General features: G+C 42.6%; 1 protein-coding gene across 5 annotated transcripts in view; it reads right to left on the reverse strand.

Moving 5' to 3' along the window:
- Positions 1-1,742: 1,742 nt before the first annotated feature.
- Positions 1,743-12,090, reverse strand: part of TRMT9B (tRNA methyltransferase 9B (putative)) — a 48,089-nt gene continuing 37,741 nt past the window's right edge. For all 5 annotated transcript variants that reach the window (XM_066236544.1, XM_066236543.1, XM_066236546.1 and 2 more), the window contains 2 exons: positions 10,408-10,581; positions 1,743-7,307 (listed from right to left, as the gene is read on the reverse strand). In XM_066236544.1, coding sequence (XP_066092641.1) covers positions 6,277-7,307; positions 10,408-10,581 — 1,205 coding nt within the window. In that variant the 3' untranslated portion in view covers positions 1,743-6,276. The remainder of the gene's footprint in view (positions 7,308-10,407; positions 10,582-12,090) is intronic.

Raw genomic sequence — 12,090 nt, forward strand, 5'->3', positions numbered from 1 at the left:
TCAAGCAAATACCCTCCTAAGCAACCATAAATATTAACATAACTTCTTCAGGGAATTCACCAGTCAACACTGGCTGCAGACGAACTGCTGTGATCCAATGGCTTTTCTCTATGGAGGTAACATCCAGAGAAAAATAAATGTTCCATGTAGAGAAATTATATTGTTTCATGTGGATTCATTAAAAATTAATTAGGTTAGGGGAAACTTGATTCTTCCCAGCTCCAGTTGAGGAAATAACAAAATATATATGTAATTGTCAAGTGAAGGATCCCATTTGTCAACTGACCCTCACTAATGGTCCATCAGATTGGTCCTAGAAACTATATTCTCATCTGATCCACCCAGATAAAGCGATTACCCATGCAGATCAATGGGGAAGACCCACATCTAGAGGGGGACAGAATGTGTGTTACAACGGAAATGATTCATATCCCTACTGATGTGTCACACACTCTGGGACCCGTGGGAACCAAAGCTAGGACAATGCACAGTTCGCATTTTCTCTTCGATTAGCTTCCTTAGGTTTCTGTGTTTGCGTTCTCCCTGCCATGCCACTGCTCTCCATATGCATTATCAGTTTAATTCTCGGTTGGTGGGAGGTCCTTTTAAAATACTCGCACTCCAGTTTTGTAGATAATTGAGGTGGCAGATACGGAGCCTATAAAATCAAACCAGTAATCGAACTGTTGAGTCAGGGAAGAGGAGTTGAGTATTCTAGTTTGGGGTCGTTTGGGGTGTAGTGTAGGATCTGCCTAGACTTCTGTAATTCCTTTCCACTGCCATGGCTTTTCTATCTGCTGGATGGGTGTATGACAACACTTAGCTCACTTGACCTTTGAATTGACGGAATGAAGCCTGTTTCCTGCCTTTTTCTTTGGAAGAAGATTGCAATTATGAAACCCAAATTTACATCTAGGGGATGTGATAATTACGTGTCATTATGTAATTTCTAACAAATGCACTGTTTAAAATGGCAAACTGCAGGGCCCCTGGCCAGTTAGTTCAGTTGGTTAGAGCGTCATCCTGACATACCAAGGTTGTGGGTTTGATCCCTGGTCAGGACACATACAAGAAGCAACCAATGGATGCATAAATGGGTGGAACAATAAATTGATGTTTCTCTCTTTTACTTCCTATTTTTCTCTAAAAATCAATAAAAAATGTTTTAAAAAAACCCTTCATTTGGTTTTGATCATAGTTCATCTGTCCTTTTCCAGACTAGAAATAATCCCAAGGACGAGAGAGTTGGGGTGGTAGGGCAAGGATGGTCTCACTTTATAAATTAATTAAGTGAACAATTAATAATAATAATAAACCCTGGCAGATTGCAAAGCAGGAAAAAAATATATCTATATCTATCTATCTATCTATCTATCTATCTATCTATCTATCTGGATATATATATATAAATACACACACACACACACACACACACACACACACATATATATATATATATATAATTAAGTGAGAGGCAGGAAAGTAGAGACAGATTTCTGCATGTACTCCAACCAAGATTCACTCAGCAAGCCCCTAACCAGGCAACGCTTTGCCCATCTAGGCCACTGCTCCATTGCTCAGCAATTGAGCTATTTTAGTGCCTGAGGTAAGGCCATGGAGCCATCTTCAGTACCAACAGTCAACTTTACTTCAATCATTCAAGCCATGGCTGTAGGAGGGGAAGAGAGAGAGAAAGAGAGTGGAGGGAGAGGGGAGGTGGTGGAGAAGCAGATGGTCGATTCTCTTGCATGCCCTGACCGGGAATCAAACCTGGGACTTCTACATGCCGGGTTGATGCTCCACCACTGAGCCAACTGGCCAGGGCCTGCAGAAAATAATTTAGAGTCAATTTACGAATGCTTTCCTAAAGAGTGTGTATTTTGTTCTATCACAGTATTTTCTGCAATGTGTTCCACAGAACTTTGTGCTAGAGATGTTAATATGTATCAGGTTAAGTCCAAGTTTACTTTAGGTAGGCGTTGTGATTTCCTAAGAGGATATTTTGTGTAATGCTTTTCTCAAAATGAACAATTTAACTTGGTAGCAGGAATACAATGAATATGAAAATGGTTCCGGCTTGACACCTTTAGTTAATGCTAACATTCTGTGTACACCAACACATCTGATATTCACTGTCTTAGAGCCTATGTATCTGGGAACTCATGGGGTTCAGTACACAAGTGGAATTAATGATATATGTAACTAGCCCTCAAATTTCTCACCTCCTATAAAATGGGAAAACAGTAATACCATTTTCAAAGAACTGAAGAGTTGGAAAAAAGTGACCGCACAACATTTTGTGACCAAGACTATTTTCAGTTGAAATCAAACAGAAACAGACTTGCAAATATATATATAAAAGATGGGAAAAAATATGTAAGGGACAGCTATCCAACTATTGTCTAACTGTATGATCTTTCCTTATCCTTGCTAAAGCTCATTTGCAGAGGGGATCACCACATCTTGAAAAGTTCGTATAATCTGTCTAGTACTGTGACTGGGTGCATATGGTGTTGTAGTTATGAGCACTGGCTGGGACTCACACTGCCTGGGTTGGAATCCCCGCCCTGCCCCTTACTAGATGTGTGATACTTGGTAGGGGTGTGACCGTGATGTTGGGCAATTTAATTTTGTTCTGCTTCCATTTTCCTCATCTGTAAAATGGGAACAATAAGGATGCTTATCTCAACAGGGCTGTGGTGAGGATTACAGATAATAAAAGTTAGCAGATTAAGAAAAGTTAGCAGATTAAGAAAAGTTAGCTGCTCCCTGACCAGGCGGTGGCGCAGTGGATAGAGCATTGGACTGGGATGCAGAGGACCCAGGTTCGAGACTCTGAGGTCGCCAGCTTGAGCGTGGGCTCATCTGGTGTGAGCAAAGCTCACCAGCTTGGATCCAAGGTCGCTGGCTCGAGCAAGGGGTTACTCGGTCTGCTGAAGGCCCACGGTCAAGGCACGTATGAGAAAGCAATCAATGAACAATTAAGATGTTGCAATGAAATACTAATGATTGATGCTTCTCATCTCTCTCCGTCCCTGTCTGTCTGTCCCAATCTATCCCGCTCTCTGACTCTCGCTCTGTCTCTGGAAAAAAAAAAAAAGTTAGCTGCTGTTATCAATATATTTCAGATTTTCTACATAGTAGGAGAGAAAAGCTCTAGTCTGCTTTAATTTGTTCTTCCTAGACTGTGGCTGCTTGGCCAGTGGTTGCACCCCCTTCTTTCCCTCCTGAAGTGGGTCCTCACAGCTCACAGCTCACAGCTCACTTCTAAGCTCCCCACCAAGTTCAACCACTACTGGGTTAGACCTTCTGCCCTTCATTTATTTTTATTAAAAAATCCACCAGAGCTTATGCTGTTAGTTGCCACTGATAAGCAGGTACCTTGATGTTTCAGGCTGGTTGATATTTGGATTACTTTCTCTCGGGATTACCTCCAATTTTTTCCCATTCCATCGATGTTCCATTAAAATGCAGAGGAATTCCTGACCTTTAGAACTTGGAAGGACACGGAAAGGTGAAGTAGAGGCAAGAATTATACACCATCCTGCCCATGGATGTGTGATAAGAGAGGAGGACCAGGATGACACTCGGAGTTCCCTGTTAGACGGCTTGTTAGTTACTACGACACGCTGGTGCCATTTCATCACTACGGTGACAATTTTTACAATAAGTGAGGCCTCTTGCTTGGTTCCCACCATCATGTTCTTTATTCCGAAGGAAGGCAGCGTGGGTCCATGTTAATGTGCTTGCTTCAGATCCTTTAACTGTTTATGTGGAATTCCTCCAATAAGCCAGGGAGGCAGCAATAAACCAGCAAAGATTTTTAAAAACATTCCAATAATCTCCCAAACACTCCTTCTACTTTAGACTGTGGGACTGCGGTGAGGCCAGCGAGAGAAAGACGAGGAACAGGAAAGACGCTGGCCCGGTGTTCATCATGGGGTCTAAGCTTTCAAATGACCTCAGAGAGAGCCACAGAACCTATCATCGAGTGAGGTCATGCAGACTGAACACTGTCACACGGCTTGTGGTCCTTTAAACTCACTCACGCCTGACCTTTACTTTTGAGGACAATTTTAAAGATGAGCAAGATTTTTCAGTGATCAAAATATTTATTTACCTTAGGCTCATCAATGGCTATGTATATACACTGGAGATACACGATATATATCGATGTACATCCAAAAGTGAAAGTTAGCTTCACGAGTGTACCAAAGAGACAGGATCAACCGTGGAACTAAATAGTTGCATACAAAATAAAGTCTGGACGCACAGAATTCCTCTGCTCAGAAGACAAAGGGCAAAGGACTGCTATTATTTTCAATTTACAGCCCTGTCAAAATATGTGAAAATACGTCTCTCTCAAGAGCCATTCTAGAGAATCATTTAATGCCAAGCCATGTGTGTGTGTGCATGTGCGTGCGTGTATGTGTGTGTATGAGAGAGAGAGGCTGCTCAGACAGGTCTGCCCGGAGTTTTTTGGAGCAGTCTAATAAACTGAGCTCTCTGTACGTGGTAGGCTGCCACCAGAAAGACTGCCCACAGGTTTCTAGCAGCAGAGCTGGGATTAGAGATACATCTGACAACAGGCTTCAAAGAGGAAAAACCTACTTGTAATAAAAAGGCCCTCAAGCCTTCACTGTGAGAACTTCTCTGACTCTGAGATTCTTTTCTGTCCACCAATAAAACCACTTACCCTCATGGCTTCATGTCCTAATTTTAGAAATGGAAGGCACTAAATTAATTTTAAATTTATATCCCACTTTGGTTTTCATTGGCCCTCTGATGCGAATTGTTCACTGAACCATACAAATCACGCCTCATTTCCGCCAGACAACCTCAGGTGATGATGCAATCTTATTTTAAAGTCAAGAGATCATTTTCAGCTAAGCATTAAAAATAATTCTTTACATTTCTTTGAAAGCAGCATTGTTTTTTAAGTTACAGCACAATCAGCGAAGAAAAAAGAAACCCAAACCAAATGGTATCTTTTACTATTTCAGTAAATGTGAGTGGAAAAACAAACCAACCAATCAAGAATTGGATTTTCATCCAGGATTACAATGGTCCATAAAGCAAAATGGCTTTTGTCAAATGTCAATTCTCTCCTCATTAAGGAATTATCTGAGGCCATATTCCTGGGTCAACTCATTTCTGCTTCTCTTAGCTCTCTAGTCTCATCTTAATTGTATCTATGTTTCAGGTTCCATGTCATGGATTTCAACAGACCCATGGTTCAACCTAAACAGATGCAGTGACCACACAATGCCCAGTCTGTTGTCTGTAAAGTGCAGAAATTCAACCTTTAATTAGTGAGCCCTGATTCTGCCTAAATCTCTAATAGAACTGACAAAATGTGTTCACTTTCAAAAGGATATATGCCCGGATATTATTTTTAAAAGTTCCTCAGCTGTTCTTCCACCAAGGCCAAATATCTTACCCCTTAACAGTCTGTTTACATTGAGAACCAAAGCAGAGAATCAGCCGATTCCCATAAGAAAATCATCACTCTAGATGAAAGCTCATTAGTCAATCTCAGTCTTAGCAGAACGGGTTATTCCTGCCTCTAACAAGGTCAGAGAAATTCCAACTTCAGATACTCACATAGTCCACTCTCTCTATGTTAACAGTGCCTTCAGAAACTTGGGAGTGACGCTGATAACCTTGTTACACGTATCTTGAAGCAAGTTTGCTTATCATTTGGAAAAGTCCTGTGACACTTCTTGCCTCTCCCCACTGTTTTTCACTTTTCTGAAGACCTGAAGCAGAGGCAAGGCCTTGGCAACCAAATAATTTACCACAAGTTTCAATTTCTCTCTGTGCAATGGAACAGGCTTACCTGTCACCTGGCACACAGATCTAATCTGTGAAACAGATTATAACTTTATAAAAATTATAAAAATGCCATTTTTAGAAGGCTTACTTAAAAAACAGAACCTTTTTAAAATCAGTTTATAATACTGAAAAACAATATATGTGTTGTCTCATAATTTCATCTTTCAGGGGAAAACTCCCAGAGCGTATTAAAGTTCACTCTATATGGCGTCTTCAGATCTGTTACAGCAACACTGAACCACAGATACCCTTTGTCAGATGCTTCAGATGCCAGGCTCTGTGTTTGCCCAAGGATTAAAAAGATGGTCAATTCATAGTCTCTACAGACCAAAGCATAAATGAGTTTAAAAAAAAAAAAATGGACGCAAATTCAGGTCACCACCCCAAACCCAGTGAAGAGAAGGTGCTTCAGCTACAGAACGGCTGTCCGCAGGAACCCAATCAATCCCAGTTCTCCCCTTTCTCCGCAACGATGCACCAGTTGCCGTGGTCATTCCCCGAGCTCAGAATGTGGAGCTCGGACACGTGTTCCTTCAGCAGGTCACAGAGCTCCCCTTCTCGAAACACGTGGTAATAGCGCATGAAGGCTCCGGACTCCACACCGTCCGGCTGTTGTCCTTCGACAGAAACCGCGTCATCCGGGATGGAACCCATGGAATCGACTGCAGAAGTCCTTTTCAGTGTTCCACTAGCAGAAGGGCTCCCCTCTTCCAAGCCACCTGCGGCCACGCCCTTCTCATTCGTGTTGGTGCTACCCAGAGAATGCCCGTCGCTGTTCCTCCCCGCGTCACCTCGGTGGTCTCCATTTAGATGTTCCGTCGCAGCTGGTGCGCTCAGCCACTCCAAACCTTTTTGAGACGTTTCCACAAAGACATCCTCGTCCAACTGCTGCTCTCTCGTTGAAAACGGCTCTTGGTGATCTATGTCTAAACTCGAGTGTCTGGAAGGCTGGAATGATACGGTGTCCGTGGTCCAACCTTCTGTATTTTTCAGGGCTGTCACCCTTTCAGTTGGCTTCCTCAGAGCAGACTCGTCCAAAGATCTGGAACAAAACCAGGAACGAAAAGATTTCCCTAACGTGTTATAGAATCCGTTCGCTTCCCTGCAATCCTTAGAAATATCCGCACAACAGGTTCTAGCCGTAACCGGTTCGTAGTCCATGCTGCGGGACCGTTTTGAGTCACATCGCTCCTTAAAACAAACAGAACAGCTCCATACAGAGCAAGGCCGGTGAGGGTGGCTTCCTTCTGGGGGTCCGGACGGCGTCTGTCTCCCCGGCTGGCTGGATTCGGAGAGGAGCCGGGAGCAGAGGGCCCTGTTCCACGGAACCAGCACGTCTTGCTTCTCAAAGCGCCGGTTCTTCTGTTCCATGGCCCAAACGTAAATCATCAGCCGGCCTCCAGGAACTAAGAGTCGGGCCATTTCTTTTACTGCTCGGATTCTTCTTTGTTTTGTAGAAAAATGATGTATAACTGAAAAAAGAAGAAATTAGTCTCACTGTGTATGCACCTACACAAACCTACACACGTATGTACTAGTATTTTCCAGAGAACAGTGAAGCAGTTTTCACACGTAGTAAAATATCCTTATTTCCCATAGGGAAGGGCATATGGTAGAAATAGCCCATGCCTGCCTCTCAGAGAGACATCATTTTGAGCTCTGATTGCTGTAACTAGTAGACAAGTGATCTGGGGAAATTCTTTAACTTTTATGGATTTTAAGTCTCTTCATCTGTCATATGACACCTAGAATGAATAATGTGTAAAATCTCTTCATGTTCCAAAAATCCTACGGATTGTGTTACCTAGAAGGTGACCAATATGAATTAGTAAAATTTACAAGGAAGCACTAAGTTAGCTAAATGTTCCTAGCAGGCTTCTGTGAAGTAATTCATTATCTTAATGAATGATCGGTTCATCTAAAGTACTGATCAGTGTTAATAAAATTGATAAAGCAAACAGAAGTGGAGAAAAATGCTGGAGTGCTTTTCTGTTTTGATAATGCAAAGATAAACCAGCCAAATGAGTGTTTCTTTTTTTTTTTTTTTTTTTTTTGTATTTTTCTGAAGCTGGAAACGGGGAGGCAGACTCCCGCATGTGCCCGACCAGGATCCACCTGGCATGCCCACCAGGGGGCGATGCTCTGCCCATCTGGGGCGTCACTCTGTCACAACCAGAGTCATTCTAGCACCTGAGGCAGAGGCCATGGAGCCATCCTCAGCGCCCGGGCCAACTTTTGCTCCAATGGAGCCTTGGCTGCGGGAGGGGAAGAGAGAGACAGAGAGGAAGGAGAGTGGGAGGGGTGGAGAAGCAGATGGGCGCTTCTCCTGTGTGCCCTAGCCAGGAATCGAACCCAGGACTCCTGCATGCCAGGCCGACGCTCTACCACTGAGACAACCAGCCAGGGCCTTTGTTGTTGTTGTTGTATTTTTCTGAAGTTAGAAGCGGGGAGGCAGTCAGACTCCCACATGCGCCCGACTGGGATCCACCTGGTATGCCCACCAAGGGGCAATGCTCAGCCCATCTGGGGCATTGCTCTGTTGCGGCCAGAGCCATTCTAGCACCTGAGGTGGAGGCCATGGAGCTGTCCTCAGCCCCCAGGCCAACTTTGCTCCAATGGAGCCTTGGCTGCATAAAGAGGAGAGATAGAGAAGAAGGAGAAGGGGAAGGGTGGAGAAGCAGATGGGCACTTTTCCTGTGTGTCCTGGCTGGGAATCGAACCCGGGACTTTCACACGCCCAGCCGACGCTCTACCGCTGAGCCAACAGGCCAGGGCCGATTGATTCTCATTTTTAATAATGTAATGTAAAATGGTTATGTGTATTTTTTAAAGGGTCAACAACTTATAGGTCATTATTTTTACTTTCAATCCCTGTAAACTTAAAGTAGAAGTCAAGCAGGATTGACTTTATCTAACCTTAACTGTTATTAGGCAACTTTTAAACAAAAATATATAGGAAGTGTGCATCTGTTAGCTCCTAGCGGAGTTTAATCACAGTACTGGCTATTGAAATTTCTTGTAGTTCTACATGGGAAAGCTAACTGGAAAATGACCACACCACATTTAACTTATAGTTACAGTTCATAAAACATATGCTGCGCTTCCACTTAAGGGGCCATTTTTAATCAGAAGATGACAGCCAGTACGTTCCATTTCCTTTGGGACGAGGCATGAGACTTAAACTGGAAATGGGACGGACTTGACCAAACACTCACAGAGCATCTCCCCGCAGTAGGAGAGCTGCTCAATACCCCATGCCCACAACAGAGGCTCAGCAGCCTCGCCTGGGCGGAAGGGGCCGTGCAGACCTTAACTCTAATGTGAATTAAAGGGGAGCAAACATCCTCTTCTCTGACCTCTCTCTGATGTCTAGGTCTTGAGGTAGAATGACTAAACCAAAAACTTCTCTCCACTAAAGAGTTTAAGCATTGTCTAGTGTTGCTTGATTCCACAAGAATCCCTCCTGTTAATGCTGACAGCCGAAATGGACTGTCTTTGCAGTTTCAACAGCAAAGAAGTAGGACTGTCACAGAGCAAGTTTCCATGGCAACCATCTCCAGCTGGTCCTAACGAGTGCCAAGGTTATGGCATCCCGGCCTCACTACACAAAGATGCAGTCCCCGTCTCATGTTGAATAAATTCATTTCTCATCTACTTCAGCAGAGAGCAAAGGGTTTTATGCTGTGTTTTTATCTGGTGAGTCAGTTTTGCATAAGTTCACCTTGCTTTCAAAAAGCTTGTTATCTTCAAGTAGATTAATTTTTAAAGTGTATTGGAGCAAGTACTTTGCTTTGCAAAAGAATTTGCCATAAGATTCCCTTATATTCCAAGTCTCTCAAGCATATTTAAATATGACTAATATATTAGGTTTCAAGAATTCATGTACTGAGTAAAATGAGCCTGACCTGTGTACATTTCATACATGGATATTTGCTTTTTTAATTTTTTTAATTTTTGGCATGTGTATTTTATGGGCACACTTGCTGGCAGGGTATGAGAAACATCCTCTCTGGATTTATGAACAGCCTCTGGCAGCCAGAGAGCAGAGAGGCATTATAAAAACCATGCAACCTGGGACCAGGTGGGACTATCTTCCCCAGTGACTTGCACACCAGCAAGTGGCACATTGGATGATGCAGCCTTTCAGGTGGCATTAGTCGTACAATATTCTGCTAATAAAGACCATACTTATGTAGCCTAAAGAGGGTAACATGACTTCCGAAGACCTACTTCACGTTGGAAGATCTGGCTATGTTGCATTATAACGAAGTGCTATTTTTAACGAGTAAAATTCCTCTGATACCTTCTTACTCATACGTAAAAAAAATTGGAATGAGTCATCAAAAAGAATGCCATAACAGTTTGACAGTTTAACCAGTTAAAACAATTATATATACCGCCATAAGTACATTTGAGATTAGTCAAATGATTCAATCAGTTGAAATATATTAAATGAGATACAATGAATTACAGAGACCTTTCCATAAAGAATGGATGTTGGGAATAAGAATGGCCCCAGCTACGTAACATCATCCTCTGGTGAAGAGTGAACGTGTGAGCAGGCTGCCTTACCTCCTATAGAGATGATGGCGTCAAAGACCTGACCCCTAAAGGGGAGATTAAGGTTGTCACACACCATGACTTCACATCCTCTCCTCCGGGCAATCTCTACCAAAGGCCCACAGTAGTCACAGCCCAGGGTATGGACCTGGCTGTTCACTTTAAGATACTTTCCAGTCCCACAACCTATAAAAGAAAAACTGTGTTACATGTTATCCTTGATGGGGAGAGGAACACTGTCAGTTAGCCTGTGTCATCACAAGGACAGAAATAACTTCTTATTACCTAACCAAGACAGAATACAACATGGTGCGGAGGTATACACAGAAGCAGGATAAGAGTCTTCACACAGCTCTGACATACTTTCGTATAAAATAGAAGAGGGAAAGGGAATGGGAAAAATAAATAGTATTTATTAAATATTTAATGAGGTAAATGTCCCTGGGGTGTAGCATGCTAGCACAAATGTTAGCTGGCCCATGGCAAGGAATAACAGGTCCCTAGTATCCCAGGGACATTGTCCAGTCTCTTTGCAAAGATATTTTGCCATACATATTTCATTATGTACAGATCTATACATTATGGCACTGATCCTTGCATTCTCTCTCTACACAGTCTTACTGCTTACTGCTCACAGAAAACAAACTACTGCCAACAACTTTTCAATGGATATCAATAAAAATGCTTTTCAAAAATTTTAAATTTGAATTTGAATGAAAAAGGATTTCAGTGTCTTTTCATCTAACCTATTGTTAGTGCTAGGTTTTAAATGATCTCACATGACTTAGTATGTGAGAAACTCTACGAAAGAACTATATTCTTCTTAAATAGACCATTTTTGACATTCACTCTCCAGTTATGAAGACCCAAGCAATTCAACATGTGCACAGCCTGATGATTTAGGTCAATCAGATCCCACTGATATTACAACAAAAAAGTCATATGAATGAAGAAGCATCCTGAAACAAGGCCTTCCACAGTCTAGTGCCTGGCATATTCTAGCACAGACATGTCATCTAACTCCTTGCTAGAAGTATTTAAAAGGTATCAACAGAGCTGATATTTATATCTTCTGAAATTACCTATAGGTTTTTAAGTCTGATATTTTTCTAAAATATCTATCACTATTCAAAGATGATTAGTTGGCTGCTTCTGAAATACATCACACTTTTTTTTTTTTACAGAGACAGAGAGAGAGTCAGAGAGAGGGATAGACAGGGACAGACAGAAATGGAGAGAGATGAGAAGCATCAATCATCAGTTTTTCGTTGTGGCACTTCATTGATTGCTTTCTCATATGTGCCTTGACCGTGGACCTTCAGCAGACCGAGTAACCCCTTGCTCAAGCCAGCGACCTTGAGTCCAAGCTGGTGAGCTTTTTGCTCAAACCAGATGAGCCCGTGCTCAAGCTGGCGACCTTAGGGTCTTGAACCTGGGTCCTCCGCATCCCAGTCCAACACTCTATCCACTGCGTCACCGCCTGATCAGACACGTCACACTTTTTAAAAATGCCTCCTTAGGTGCTGTTTGAAGTTATACGAGATACTGAAAGCATAATTAAGGTTTCACTGAGGCCAGCTGAGTGGGGAGTTGGGAATACAAAGTAGTATTTCCAGCGTTATTATTTCCATGTCAATGACTGAGGTCTTGCAAAATTTGAGATCTCATGGCCACTGTTCTTAAGAATGCTTCTGA

The sequence above is a fragment of the Saccopteryx bilineata genome, chromosome 6 (assembly GCF_036850765.1).
Source record: "Saccopteryx bilineata isolate mSacBil1 chromosome 6, mSacBil1_pri_phased_curated, whole genome shotgun sequence".
In the NCBI taxonomy this organism is placed as follows: domain Eukaryota; kingdom Metazoa; phylum Chordata; class Mammalia; order Chiroptera; family Emballonuridae; genus Saccopteryx; species Saccopteryx bilineata.